This window comes from Prionailurus viverrinus, chromosome E1 (genome assembly GCF_022837055.1).
Source record: "Prionailurus viverrinus isolate Anna chromosome E1, UM_Priviv_1.0, whole genome shotgun sequence".
In the NCBI taxonomy this organism is placed as follows: Eukaryota; Metazoa; Chordata; class Mammalia; order Carnivora; family Felidae; genus Prionailurus; species Prionailurus viverrinus.
This window is the reverse complement of record NC_062574.1, coordinates 26,286,075-26,302,181: the sequence shown is the minus strand read 5'-3', so window position 1 is coordinate 26,302,181 and position 16,107 is coordinate 26,286,075. Positions and strand designations below refer to the sequence as shown.

At 33.9% G+C, this 16,107-nt stretch overlaps 1 protein-coding gene across 1 annotated transcript in view; it reads left to right on the top strand.

The window, feature by feature from the left end:
* The window catches only part of BRIP1 (BRCA1 interacting helicase 1), a 212,543-nt gene that overhangs the window by 56,258 nt on the left and 140,178 nt on the right, over nucleotides 1-16,107 (top strand). Inside the window, 4 exon segments of the mRNA XM_047833355.1 lie at nucleotides 1,488-1,778; nucleotides 6,503-6,724; nucleotides 9,213-9,412; nucleotides 15,404-15,536. Of these exon segments, the coding sequence (XP_047689311.1) occupies nucleotides 1,488-1,778; nucleotides 6,503-6,724; nucleotides 9,213-9,412; nucleotides 15,404-15,536 (846 nt within the window).

Below are 16,107 nucleotides of genomic sequence, written 5' to 3'. Positions count from 1 at the left end.
GACAAGAGCCCCATTCATAACTCTTCTTTTTATCCTTTCAGTGAATAAGTAATTATTCAATATAGAAGGCAGGATATTTGGAACTGGCTATTTAATGTGGCAGCACTCTGTAATGAAATCTGCTGCTACTGGCAACCTGAGAGGGGAATGTAACAATTCCAGCATGGCTGTAACTTTATCTGCTTTGACTGACTGTTTATTTGGCACATCAGTGAACCTTTTATCCCTGTGAGTGACAGCTCCAGAAGGGTCACATTTACATCCATTCTATCATGTATTGTAATATTTAATGGTGGACAAGGTTGAGCGAGACTGGGAGTAATTTGAACTTGCTTTTCCACTGAGTTGAGGCTAAAAGACAGCTTGATCCCCAGTATTGTGGTGTAACATGCTATGACTTAGTATTTGTTTATGAAGGCTACTCTTACTGATTATAATTAAAAGAAAAAAAATTCAGTTAAATGGTGTATTTGTTCTACTAAACTAAAACTCTACAGTACACATTTTCTTAAGCTACTGTGCTAGTTTTTTTCCCATCAGTGACCACTAATATAAAACTAACCACCTCACAGTATTTCTCTTAAATGAGGCTGCATTCTGTCTCATTTGTGTAGTAATTGAGGTTGAAAAGGGAGTAGTTATTAAGAACCCATGGTTCTGAAATACAGCATTGAACTTTTTATTTTATTTTTGAGAATTTGAAAACAGAAGAGAAAAATCAGGTAAATAATGGACTATATTTTTGATGTTCCAAATGGTATGCTTAAGGAGACATATATCTGTTTTAATTATGGAACTAAATTATGAGTAATGTTGTCCAGAAAAAGCTATCCTGTATAATTTTACTGATGGATTTGCATTCCATGATAGGTCATTTAATTTCAGAAAGACTGTTCCGCACCGATATACTTCATTATTAAGTATTAATAATTTTCATTCATTTTTATCCCTTTGCTAGAGAATAGTTTTCTTGTTTTTAGTGATGTTTTAGATTCAACTTGATATTTCTATTTTTTTGTAAGCTATATTTATAATGCTTTTTAAAATATTGGTATATTATAGGATATTTGAACGGGCTACTCTGTAAACAAAAATAGCACTATCAACTCTAAACTAATATTGTGTGTTCACTTGAAGTCTAAGCAAAAATGAAAATTGTTCTCCATTTTGTCTTATTTTTTACAATTTGTGAAAGGAGAATTAAAATCTATTTAAAACATTTGGAATTCAACAGTTGGAGTGGTATGTTAGAAAGCCATGTAAATATGGAAACATCATTTATAACTTCTAAGAGTGCAACAGAACCAATTTGAAATGGAGTTTTTAGCTTTTTCTTTAATGGCAAGTTTTACATGATGTAACATCTTGATATTCTCTTTATTTGACAGTTGTGATTTACTGCTTATAGCTTCTGATTGTGTGAGAGGTTTAACAACATTTTTTGTGGTATACCAGACATGAGTTGTCTTTTCTTTTCTTTGTTACAGCCCCCTGGTCACTGTTCCAGGTGTTGTTGTTCTACTAAACAAGGAAACAGTCAAGGTTGCTCAAATACCACTAAGAAGGATCTTGGGGGGAAATCCAAGATACCCAAAATATATTTTGGGACGCGCACACACAAGCAGATTGCTCAGATTACTAGAGAGCTCCGGAGAACAGCATACTCAGGGGTCCCAATGACTATTCTTTCCAGCAGGGATCACACTTGTGTCCATCCAGAAGTAGTGGGCAACTTCAACAGAAATGAAAAGTGCATGGAGTTGCTGGATGGAAAAAATGTGAGTAAAGTTATTTTGTTTCAGAGGAAAAACAAGGCTGAAAAAATTCAGTTTACTCAGTTTTTTATGTGTTCATTTTATGTTTTATATGTGTATTTCCAGTGATAATCTAACCTATGAAAATCAAATTAATTGCTAGTACTGATAGATTTCTTAAGGTAAAATTGTTTTTAAAAAATTTTCTTTTAAAAAATTCTTTTTTTCTTTGAGTTTAAAATCATAGATTTGCGTTCTAAAGCTTGGGGATATTTTAGTTAGGTGTCTTCTTAGTACTTTGAAATCCTGCCACCAAAAATATTCAAACATGGATGATGTCATAGGAGGAGATGAAAGTATTTAAGTGATTTAATTTAATTAGATTTAATTAATATATTTTATGTACAGTATTTTAAAACTTCAAAAGAAGATAGTTTATTTAGGCTCTCCCTTGAGTAAATTTTTAAAATACTTTTTAATTGAGTGAGAAATATAATGATTATCCTATCTTACAATTCTGATTAGTACAAACTTCTGTTTCAAAAAAAGTTATTAAATTATTAACTTTAAAGATATGTCATTAATGGTTTTGAAGTTTTCCAGGGAAATCGTAAATAATATGAATTTGGGCAAGGTGGAAATTGAGAAGTCTTTCTTAGTAAAAACATACTATTTTTCAATAGTTTTTTGGCGGTATTTGTTAGTGTACAGTTTAATAACTTGTTTACTCTGAAACTGAAATTACAAGTCTGGAATATACTCAGAGATTATTGGCGAACCATAAATTGATAGTCTATGAAATTACCTATGATAATTTAATATGTTTTGAAAGTTATTCTGTCTTTTGCTAATGTTTTGTCAGAGTTGGTTCTACACAAAAAGCCGTGAGCCATAGGTAGCCCTTGAGTTTTATTTAATTGATAAAACTTCTACCATGTAATTTGAATAAATTATTTTGTATTATGCATTTCTTTTTCAGTGCTTATGGTTATTTGTCTTGACCTTATTCTTCCTCAGAATGCTTAGCTCATAGGCATACATGAACATTCTTTTTCTTGTTCTCAAGTCCTGAAGGTAATTTGGTATTGTAATGATGCCAATTACAAAGTCTCTATAGGTGTCTATGTTTACTATGGCTGAATCACCAAAGTGAAATGATAAATAGATAACTGACAGTTTGAGTGAAAAAGAGTTTAAAGTGTGATAACACTTCAATTGACAGACTCCCCTCAGGGTTGTGTTACACTGCTAAAATGGATGAACCATTCTGGTTTTGCTATCAGCCTGCACAGGAGTGTCATTCTAAATGCCCTTGAAGTGTAAACTTTCCGATTTTTTGGCTTGATCCAAAGGCACATGTGTTTTTGTTCACTTTCTTTTGCAGAAGTGCTCCTGTACTGGAAAAGCAATGCACTTATCTGCTAAAAGTTAATTTTTGTTTCAATTAACAAAAAAATCATCTTAATTAGCCCCAGAAATAATTTTAAAAAATTATTCTCGATATGGAAAATATGGTTTTTTGTGAAGATGAGATTTAACAGTTAATAATCACATACTCTGAAGGCATCTTGGTGATCATTTGGTACAGATATAAGCTTTTAGCATAGTACAGAAGATACTTGGAATGAAGAAATGGTGAATGTATTTTTAAACTCAATCTGTATCAAAGTCAGTATGAAAGATATTTGGCATGTCTCCATCTGTCTCTGGATCCCACAATCAGGATTTTAGAGGAACCTTAGAAATAGCAGCCTTTGGGTCTGAGGAATCTTTAATAGGCTCCTGGTTCATTTACTCTTTTGATGCCTCATCACATGAGAAAAATGCGCCCTGAAGTTTGTCCAATGTTTGACAGCGAGTTAGCAAGAAAGACAACTTTTCTAACTCCTAGCCATTGTTATTTTGATTATACTAGAAACAAAACAAAAGGTGGCTTATGAAATGAGGAAGTTGACACAGCATGAGGAGTAAAAAACAGTAGTAGAGATGAGACAGACGAAGTGAAAGAATGAACTAAATAAATGTTAGGTGAACCCTTTCCTCTTGATTTTTATTGTTAGTACCTTGGAGGTTCTTTTTACATGACTGAATACAAAGCTGTAGAGCTAGTAGTCCCTCGGCTGATCGTGCCTTGTCCTGGAATTGGCGACATTATTTTATAGGTTATGAACCTTTTATGTTTTACTCCATCTCTAGTAATTTCTAGGTATTTTTGTGAATGTAATGAGTAAATATGTTTTGAAAACGTAGATTTGGCTTTTGGATAGTTTGTAGATAAGAATGTACTATGTGTATATATATATTATAACAATTGTATACATATAATTGCTTTTCACTTGTTAAGGACAGCACACTGAGATGATAAATATTGGATTTCACAATCATTTAATTTCTTTATTGGTACATAGAATTAGTGAAAATAAAAACGGCCCATTCTTCTACCACTTAGTCCCAAATGAAAATTGAAAAACAGTAATAATATATTTGTGGTTAGAAGACTCAAAATTACAGAAAGGTGTAACATAAAAAGAGAAAAATCTCTTTTTTTTTACTCTTCCCATTTTCTTAACCTTTCAAGGAAATTACTGTGAAGTTTTATGTATATTCTTCCAAAACACTTAAAATATGCATTTGTAATATGTGTATATACTCTTTTAAAAGCTCAAGTACATTGGCACATGGACAAATCTAACACATTTCTTAAGGGCTGTATCTTTTACATGAATTTACCATAAGTTATTTAACATGTCCCTTCTTGATAGACATTAAACATTGCATTACATACATATTCACATTAATGGTGAAATTTTAAATTTTGGTAGTTATTGATAAATTGTGTGCTTTTAATAGAAGTTTATACTTCTAATAGTGTATATTTGTACTTCTAATTTTATACATCTTTTAATAGGATATGACACACTGTTACTAGGACTTATTTTCTCTTATTTTTTGATAAGCATTTATTAATAAAATTTTTTACTTCTAATAATAGATTAGCAAAGGACATTAGCAGATAGTACATGAAAGAAGAAATGCAAGTTACTGTTGAAACTTGTTAGCATGTTCATATAGTATAATAGCAGTGTTAAACCTTGCTAGAATGTATAAAAAAGTCAAAGCAAGAAGATTCTATTTTTTACCTTTAAAATAGGTAAAGATAGAAAAGATAATATTAGTGTTGATAAAGTTATGGGGAAAGGGTAATGTAAAATGCTATATGCTTTTTGGAGGATAATTTGGTGGTATAGTTTTTATGAAACTTAAAAATACTTTGTACTGTTTGGTCTCATAATGCCATATCTAAAATTGTATACTAAGAAAATGTTGAGAAATGTGCATTAAATTGAAATTCTCGTTGAAGCATTATTTATAATGTAAAAATTGGTAACAGTATAAATGCCCAACAATAATGAAACTGGTTTATAACTATTAATTCAACGTACATATGTGGGCAACAATGAAAAACTACTTAGTGATGTGAGAAAATATTTCTGATAGGATTTTTAGTCAGATGGAGAGAAAAAAAATGATTCTGGTTTTATAAAAAATTTATTGTGGCTTTATTTTTTGTGGCTAAATTGTTAATAATCCTTGATGCCTGGGGAAAATTTGCTTTTTTCTCACTGTTTAAATATTAGATCACATTGTAGAGATGTATTCATATATACATATGAATATAAGAATTATGAAATGAAACATATCAAATGTTACTGGTACATTCTTTGTATGGTAGATTTATAGATAATTTAGTGAGTTTTTGGTACTGTTTGTATTTTCCAAATATTTTGTAGTGAACACTCTTTATTTGTTTTTCCCCTAAGACATCCCTCCTTCCCTTTCTCCTTTTTTCCTTTCTTTTTCCTTACATATATTTGATTAAGTAATACTCTCTCATGGCTTAACTGAAAACTATAAAAGTATCTATAGAGAAAAATCTCTCTCGCTCCCGTCTCCAAGTCACTTAGCTGTCGTCTTTGAAAGCAACCAGTGATACCATTGTTCTTGTATATCCTTCAAGAAATATTTTTGCCTAAAATCACTTTATTTTTTTTTTAATGTTTATTTTTGAGAAAGAGAAACAGACTCTGAGTAGGGAAGGGGCAGAGAGAGAGGGAGACAAAGAATTCAAAGCAGTCTCCAGGCACTGAGCTGTCAGCACACAGCCTGATGCGGGGCTCAAACTCATGAACTGTGAGATCATGACCTGAGCTGAGTCGGACGCTTAACTGACTGAGCCTCCCAGGCTCCCCAATATCAGTTTAATCAGAACAATGGTACAACAAACATAATTTAAAATTTTTTCTTTTTTCAGGTTAATTTGGAGTATCTAGAGCTATACTGATCTGGAGCTCTGAGTCGACCATTACAGTTGTTTTTTTTAATTTATTTTTTTTAATGTTTTTATGTTTTTTTAAATGTTTTTTTTTAATGTATTTATTTTGAGAGAGAGAGTGCAAATGAGGGAGGGGCAAAGAGAGAAGGAGAGAGAGAATCCCAAGCTAATAGTGCAAAGCCTGATGCAGGGCTCAGTCTCACAAACTGTGAGATCATGACCTGAGCTGAAATCAAGACTGAGCCACCCAAGTGCCCCAACTAATATTTTTTCTTTGAAATGGTTGTGATTGTGGGTATGGTATCATTTATCCTGTGTGTGGCTTTAATGATGTTCTGAAAATTCTGAGATAAACTTGTTTTATTCCTTTGTTGCAATGTTGATTCGTGTTTCAGTTATGCATATTTGTTTTTAGGGCAAATCCTGCTATTTTTATCATGGCGTACATAAAATTAGTGATCAACACACATTACAGACTCTGGAAGGGATGTGCAAAGCCTGGGATATAGAAGAACTTGTCAGCTTGGGAAAAAAACTAAAGGCATGTCCGTATTACACAGCACGGGAACTAATAGAAGATGCTCACATAGTATTTTGTCCCTACAACTATCTTCTAGATGCACAAATAAGGGAAAGTGTGAGTAGCTATATGAAAATTCAAACTTTTCTCCCACTTACTGGAATATAAGTGATCAATATTAAAGCTTTTAGATGTTTCACTTTTTATTTTTTGCTTTATATTTATGTACATATATAAATAGAGTACTGAAAACATTCTGAGGTGTATTAAAAACTGAATTTTAAACTTGTCATTTTAATGTCCAAAGTAGTAAATATTTTGAAATGGGATTATAGCACAGGTTTTCAACCTTGATAGTATTGACATTTTGGGCTTGATGATTCTTTGTTGTGGTGGTTTATCTTGCACACTGTAGGATGCTTAGCAGCATCTCTGGTTTTATCCTCTAGACACCAGTAGCATCCTTAGAGCTGTCACAATCAAAAATGTCTCCTGACGTTGCCAAGTATACGGGTGGGGGGGGGGCAGGTAGGAGCAGAGTTATCCCCATTTGAGGCCCATTGATAACTATCACTCTTTCCATTTATGAATAATCAGAATTATTTAAAATTTTTTTTTTCAACGTTTATTTATTTTTGGGACAGAGAGAGACAGAGCATGAATGGGGGAGGGGCAGAGAGAGAGGGAGACACAGAATCGGAAACAGGCTCCAGGCTCTGAGCCATCAGCCCAGAGCCCAACGCGGGGCTCGAACTCACGGACCGCGAGATCGTGACCTGGCTGAAGTCGGACGCTTAACCGACTGCGCCACCCAGGTGCCCCATCAGAATTATTTTAAAACATTCATCTGAAGAATCTATAGTTTGAAGAATTTGTGTGGGGAGAATATGTATAACATGCAAATTATGCTTTGTGAGCTTTTGATAAATGAAATGTGGATATAGCATTTGTGTTTATTTGCATGGTTCTTCTTAGAAACATCCAGTTGTTACAGTATAAGACAAAAAGTGAATAACTTAGTATATTCAATTGTTATTCTTCTCTTTAGATCTGACTACTTACTAACTTTCTATTTAAGCTTAAAATTAATAGGCATTATGTTTACTATCTCTACTGTCCTACCTCTTATTTGGTTGCCTTTTATCTAGACCCTTTCCTCTGAGCCACTGTACATATCAATGGCATGTCAGTCTTTCTAATATTACTTTTATTACATCGTTCTTTGGCTTGAAAATCTATTGCACTCTTGGCTCATGGGATAAAGTCCATATTTCTTAAGCTTACTCTCAAAATGTTCAATAGTCTGGCTTGAATCTGCCTTTTCAGACATCTCCGCTACAAACTCCCAACTTGAACCCTACAAAAATTACCTCATACCCCCCTGAGGACACCTTATTCTTTCCTATATCTCTGCTTTTGATGTTGCCTATATTGAAATGCCCTACTCCCTTTGTCTATACAAATCCAAATTCTCCTTTTTTAAACCCCAATATATTTCCTACTCTTCCATGGTTCTTTTTCAGTCATCGTCAACCCTCTGTATATTTTTTCTTCAGAATAACTCACTGGTAATTGCTTTGTACATTTCTTTCTATTAGCCAGGACTCTCTCAGCTGCAAGTGATACAAATCCAGCTTCACCAGAACTTAAGAAAAAAATACTTGGCTGACTTTATTGCGATGGCTTTATTTTCAGGCAGGTTCTTTCTAGTGGAAACAAAGATAACCACAAGCAGCCACCTAACCTGGAAAGAAAGAACATCATCTCCTATTCATCACCCCAGATTTCTCTGGTTGGCCTACCTTGAATCCCACCTCCATTCTTTTTTTTTTTTTTTTAATGTTTATTTTTGAAAGAGAGACAGAGTGTGAGTGGGGGAGGGACAGAGAGAGAGGAAGACACAGAATCTGAAGCGGGCTCCAGGCTCTGAGCTGTCAGGACAGAGACCAACACGGGGCTCAAACTCATGAACTGCAAGATAATGACCTGAGCGGAAGTCCAACGCTTAACCGGCTGAGCCACCTAGGCGCCCTCCCCATCTCCATTCTTAAACCTGTGACCACAGAGGGATGGAATACTTTATTTAATTGATAAGCCTGAATTCTATGTTGTGAGAGTGGTGATATCCCTTGATTAACAGATTAATAGTTCTATCAACATCACATCAGAATTGGGGAAGAACAATTCTCAAAATGAAGGGTTGTAAGAAAGTCTAAAATGAAATAGATACATGCTATATTATATTAACATTTTGAGAGTGTTTTGAATCTTGTATTTTAGTTTTAAAAAATGTTTTTTTACTCTGCTTTTAACATTATGTGGAGATTCCCTCATAGTGAGATTTTTATACCCCTTTGTGTGGCCAGCTGTACTTTAATCCAGGTTCACAGAACACATATTTTGATAGTGAAAAATGGGAACTGGTAATGTTAAGTTGATACTTGTTAGCCTTAGTGTTTCAAATGTTTTAAGACCTAGAATCAGTTGCTTATATAATTACCCTTGTTATTGGTCTGTCATGCAAAGTTTTAAATGAAATATCTTGCCTACTGCTGTTAAATCAATTTTGCTGAATGTTTTACAGGAAAATTCTTTTGTCTTATAGATGGATATCAATCTGAAAGAACAGATTGTCATTTTGGATGAAGCTCATAACATTGAGGACTGTGCTCGGGAGTCAGCAAGTTACAGTGTAACAGAAGTTCAACTTTGGTTTGCTCGAGATGAATTAGATACTATGGTCAACAATAATATAAGGAAGAAAGACCATGAACCCCTACGAGCTGTGTGCTACAGCCTAATTAAGTAAGAACATTTGTCTGTCATTTATACTGCCTTTGTATTAACAACATGCTTCATTATGCCATAGTATTTTATAATTACTAACTTTGACCAGGCTACTTGGGAAATGGATTGTTCCTTGCCAGTTAAACTTTTAGAAATAGGCCAGTCCGAACTTTTGTCTTGTTCAAAGGAATATGATAAACCAATTGATTTTTAAATTGATCATTGTGAATATTGTTTCTAATGTAACGGAATAATTTAATAGCCCCATATTTGATGTATAAAGGACATTGAGCTGACAATAAACTAAACACGGTTTTAGTTAACATATTTTAAATTTTAAATTTTTTTTAATGTTTATTTTTGAGACAGAGAGAGACAGAGCATGAGTGGTGGGGGTGGGGGGGGCAGAGAGAGGGAGACACAGACTCCAAAGCAGGCTCCAGGCTCTGAGCTGTCAGCACAGAGCCCAACATGGGGCTTAAACTCACAAACCACGAGATCATGACCTGAGCTACAATCATATGCTTAACCTACTGAGCCACCCAGGTGTCCAACATATTTTAAAATTTTATATTATGGCTTTAATTTGTTGCTTTATCTTCCAGTTTGAGTAAGATTCTGATTTGATGCATTTCAATTAACCAAAATTTCAATACTCTAAAACAATAGATTTGGTAATAATTTTATTAAAATTTATGTTAGATAAATACCTTTTTATTAGATATTAGGCTGTTGATCTAGAATCTCTTTATCTTAGACCTTGATACTATGTCCCATTCCATTTACTGCCACATTTTTCTTTCTTTCTTTCTTTCTTTCTTTCTTTCTTTCTTTCTTTCTTTCTTTTCTTTCTTTTTCTTTCTTTCTCTTTCTCTTTCTTTCTTTTTTTCTTTCTTTCTTTCTTTTCTTTCTTTCTCTTTCTTTCTCTTTCTTTCTTTCTTTCTTTCTTTCTTTCTTTCTTTCTATAAGTTTATTTATTTGGAGAGAGAGAGAGAGAGAGAGAGCGAGCACACATGTGAGCCAGGGAGCGGGCAGAGAGAAGAGAGAGACAGTCCCAAGGAGACTCTGTGACTGCATGGAACCCTACTTGGGGATCAGTGCCACAAACCATGAGATCATGACCTGAGTCAAAATGAAGAGTTGGATGCTTAGCTGACTGAGCCACCCAGGCTCCCCCTGCAGCACTTTTCTTTTCCCTCACAGTATACTTCAAAAAATTTTTGAATGTTGGGGTGCCTGCTTGCATGCATGCTTTCTCCCTCTCAAAATAAATAAACTTCTAAAAGGTTTTAAAATTTTTTTGAATGTTGTACAGTCTCATGTTTGAACATAAAAGGTATACAAATTTATGTTGTAAAAACTCCTTCCCACCCTGTTCTCTATCTGCTTAGTTTCTCTCCTCCTGAACAAGTTTTATCTGTTGTTCAGTCCATATTTATGAGCAATTCAATGCATATATGAAGCAATATACTTTCCCCTTTCTCTTCTTTTTACCCAAATGATAGCATACTATACTTCCATTTTTTGTCTTCTCCATTTTAAGCATAAAAATATATGTTATTTTTAAGCCTTTTTATTGGGGTACACAAAGCTGTAAATATTTAATGTATACACTTGATGAGTTTTCAGATAAGCATTTATCCATGAAACTGTCACCATAATTTTGCCGTAAATATATCGCCTCTGAAAGTTTCCTTTTCCCTCTTTTATTTCTTTATGATATGAACACTTAATGTAAGATCTACCCTCTTAGCAAATATTTAAGTATATAGTACAGTGTTGTTAACTCTTGGCACTGTACTTTATACCTTTGTCTTCCTATATCTTGCCTTTTTTTGCTTAACAATATATTTTGGAGATCTTCCCATATCAAGACTTAGAAAGCTTTCTCAGTTTTAAAAAAATAGTTGTCTAAAATGCCATTGCATGGATGTCCACTAATTTCTGTAACTAGCCTCTAATTAATAGGTACTGAGGTTTATAATCCTATGCTGTTACATTACTGTAATGAATAACTTTGAACATATGTCACATGTTTGGGAATATATAAGAAAATTCTTAGAAGTGGGATTATTGGGTCAGAGCATAGATCTACATGTAATTTTGATAGATATTTCTAAAACTTACACAATAGGGGAATGGGTAGAAGACTAATTTATACTCCTATGAGCAATATATGAGAGCATGAAAGTTTTTTTCTAGTCAGATGGGTGAAAACTGGTATCTCACTGTAGTTTTTACTTATATTTCTCTGAATAGGATTGAGATTAATCATTTTATTTTTTTATGTTTATTTATTTATTTTGAGAGAGAGAGAAAATTTGAACAGGGAAGGGCAGAAAGAGGAGACAGAGAATCCCAAGCAGGCTCTGTGCAGTTAGCAGAGTCAGACTTGGAGCTCAGTCTCACAAACCATGAGATCATGACCTGAGCTAAAATCAAGAGTCAGATGCTTAACTGAGCCACCCAGCTGCCCCGAGATTAAGCATTTTAAAAGGCCATTTATTTATTTACTAAAAAAATGTTTTTTAGTGTTTATTTATTTCTGCGAGATTGAGAGAGAGTACGAGCATAGGAGGGGCAGAGAGAGGGAAACACAGAATCTGAAGCAGGCTTCAGGTTCCAAGCTGTCAGCACAGAGCCCGATGCGGGGCTTGAACCCACAAACTGTGAGATCATGACCTGAGCCGAAGTCAGACACAACCGACTGAGCCACCCAGGCGCCCCTTAACAGGCCATTTATATTTCCTTTCCTGTCGGCTGTCTATTGACCTCTGTGTCCTCTTTTTGTTCTTGTTATGGTTCTTATTGATTTGTACAAGCTCTTTGCAAATTAACCCTTTGCCTGTGATAAGAGTTGCAATATTTTTTCCCCTATTTTTCCATGTGCTTGTGTCTTTCCTTATGGTATTTTTGCCATGTAGCAGTTTGTCATTTTTATTTCACAGCAAATTTTATTGAATTATCTATAGTTGCTAATTGTATTTTCTCACTCCCTGGTCTTTCCTTATTGATCTCTGTTGTGTTGCTGTCTGCAGAATTCTACTAAAACTGTTTTTGTCAAGGTCACCATTGATCCATATGTTGCCAAATCCAAAGGTTATTTTTCTGTTATCTTACTCAGCCTGTCAGCAGTGTTCTTTGGGTATTGTTGACTACCACCTCTATGAAAATGTTTTTGGCTTAATTTATATATATATATATATATATATATATATATATATACACACACATATATATATACACACACACATATATATACACACACATATATATAACTGTTTTATATATATATATAAAACTCTGTTATATATATATATATAAAATAGAGTTTATATATATATATAACAGAGTTTTTTATATATATATATATAAAACAGTTATATATATGTGTGTGTGTATATATATGTGTATATATATATATATATATATATATATATATATATATATATATAAAACAGAGTTGCTCTCTGTCCCCAGTTCCTGGCACAGAGTTTCTAAAACCCTTGTAATTTCCTAAGTGGTAACACTTTTGTGTTAGGAGCATCTTTTGTTCTAATATTTGGTTTTGACCCCAGTTCCTGACAGAGCTCCTAAATCCCTTGAGACTTCCTGGGTGATAGGACTGTTTTTTATTCCAATGAGGTGATGTTTGGTGGGCTCTTGGATGGAGCTGGTCACTAGAAAGACTAAACTATGATTAGAAGCTTAGAACTTTCAGCTCCACCTTCCCTCTGGAAAGGGAGAAGGGTAGAGATTAAGTTAATAATCGATCAAGCCTATGTGATGACGCCAGGATTCAGAGAGCTTCCAGACTGGTACACACATTTATGTGCTTAGAGCACCCTGCCTGTACTGGGACAGAAGCTCCTGTGCTTAGACCCTTCCAGACTTCTCCCCATATATCTCTTCTTCTGGTTATTTATCTGTATCCTTTATTATATAATAAACTGGTAAACATAAGTGTTTCCTGGAGTTCTGTGAGTTGTTCTAGTAAATGATTAAACCTGAGGAGGGGTCATGGGAACCTCTGATTTATAGCTGGTTGGTCAGAAGTACAAATGACAAGTTGGACTTTTATGCTGGCATCTGAGATGAAGAGGTGGGGAGGACAGTCTGGTGAGACTGAATGCTTAGCCTTTGGGGTCTGTGCTAATTCTAACTCCAGTTAGTGTCAGAATTGAATTGAATCATAGGACAACCAGCTAGTGTCTTGAGAATTGCTTGGTGTAAGGAAAGAAGAATGCCACATACATTTAGTGACCAGATGTGTCAGAGGTGAAGTAGTGAGACAAGAGGAGACAACATAGGAGTTTGTTTCCTAGATAGCCTCTATGACACCTGGTTTTCGTCTTCCTCACAGTCCATTCTTTCTCAGTTTCTTTTGATAGTTCTTACTCTGTTTGACATGTAAATGTTGAAGTGCCTCAGGATTTGGTCCTGGGCCCTCATTTCTTCCCTGTCTCTGCAGTTTGCCTAAATTACATAACCAAGTACCATAGCAGTCCTAGTGACGCCTAAATCTGTGTCTAGCCCGGTTTTTAATAAATCTAGGTTCTAGTCTGTCTCTGGAATGCTATTTTCATATATCCAACTGTACTTTATATGTCTGTTTGGATATGGATATCACATTTCAACTTTACAAAATTCCTTCCTTTTCCTTACCTACTCCCCCCAAATGCTCCCTGTCTTCCTTACCTAAGCAAACATTACCAAGCAGTTCCTCAAATCAGAAATCTGTTGTCCTTGATACTGCCTCACTTCATCCGGTTCATCAGTAAGTTTAATAAATGCCACCTGTACAATATGTCCCAAATCCTTCAGTCTCCTATCATCTCAGAATCATCTCTCAAGTAGAATTCTGTAACAGCCTCCAACAGTCTCTGTTTTCATTTTTGCCTTTCTCCTCTAATCCAGTCTGGCTTAGAAACTGGAATCATCTTTTAAACACTTAGATTGTCTCTCTCTTATTTAAAACCCTTCATTTATAACCTTCCCATTGTACTTTTGAATAGAATCCAGATTTCCTAACCCTGGCTTAACCTGACCTGAATACTGCTTATCACTCTTAACATTGATCATAATGTTATTCTTTTTTGCCCATTGTGTTGCAACTTTATATTGGCTTTTTGTCAGATCCTTAAATAAGTAAAATTTGTTAACCTTGAGGTTACAAGCTCGAACTTGAGGATCTTTGCACTAGCTGTTATTTCTGCTTGGAATACTACCCCCCCCCCCCCCCCCGATCCTTTCATGATTGGGTACTTTTTGCATTCAGTTGTTAGAATAAATGTTACTCCATGGAGAACTTCCTTGACATTCAAATTAAAATAGCAATTAGATTACATTATATCCTATATCACTACATTTATCCTATATCATTACTTTATCCTATATTTTCATTGTATCACACTTTTCACTATCTGATATTTTCTTGTTTCATGTATATGTTTCTAAGTTTATTTCTCCCTTTGGTAGAATGTAATTTCTATGAGAATGAGGATCTTGCCTATTTTATTTACTGCTGTATTTCCAGTACCCAGTACAGTATGTGACTGTATAATAATATAGACATTTAAGCACTGACTGAATATAAAAATGTGTGTATTTACATACAAATGAATATATTTTCTAGTAACTCCCTTTTGGTGTTAATATGTAACACCTTAATTTCTTTATTAGATTGTTTTGTATTTCCTTTGTGTGCATTTGGGATATGCTAAGACCTGGCTCTCAGTTGGAGAGATAGTCAAGTAAAGCAGTGTGAATCCATAAAACACAATTGGGAAATCACCTACATGTTTCTCTTTTCTGAATAAAAGCTTACTTTTTAGCTATATAAATGTTTATTTTGCAATATGAGACATGCATGCATCTTAAAAGATGTCTTAATCCGCATTTGTGTTCTAAGAGCTTCAAGGAATATGATCAATGTATCACAGTTCTCTTTATTTTATTGAAATAGTGCACATAAGGATAATACTGATTGATGGAATTGTTTTATTTTAGTTGGTTAGAAGCAAACTCTGAACATCTTGTGGAAAGGGATTATGAATCATCCTGTAAAACATGGAGTGGAAGTGAAATGCTCTTAAATTTACACAAAATGGGTATCACCACTGCTACTTTTCCCATTTTGCAGGTAAGACTTTTTTCTATCTGTGATATTTATTTAGTGAATGGTTTAATAGTGAATAAATTAATACAGACTAAAAAAAGTAGCAATTTAATTTTTTAAATTTTATTTTATTTAAGTTTGATAATTTTTAACTGATAAATTATTTATAATTCATTTATAATTAATAACTGATCATTATTATTTATGGATGAAAAAGTAGCATTATTTAGTGTGAAAGAAATAAGGCTTAATGGAATGAATTGCTTTATTCCAGTCTAAAACAAGTCAATATGTTTAGGTTGTAATAAAAGTTATTTTGTCAGTTATACAAGTTAAAAATTTAGAAAATAAAAAGTTAAATTCATTTTTTGTTCTCCTTAATTTAGTTAGAGGTTATAAACCTGGAGGATCATGAGTGGGCTGGGGAGTCTGTGAATCTTACGAAATTGTATGCAAAATTTTATGAGTATGCACTTCTGTACTTTTTTCTAGTAGAGGCTTCATAACTTCTATTCTGAAAGAGGTTGTTTTTCCCCCCCAGATAAGAATGTTTTTATCATTTTTGTTCTTAATTACTTATTTAAATTTATAGATT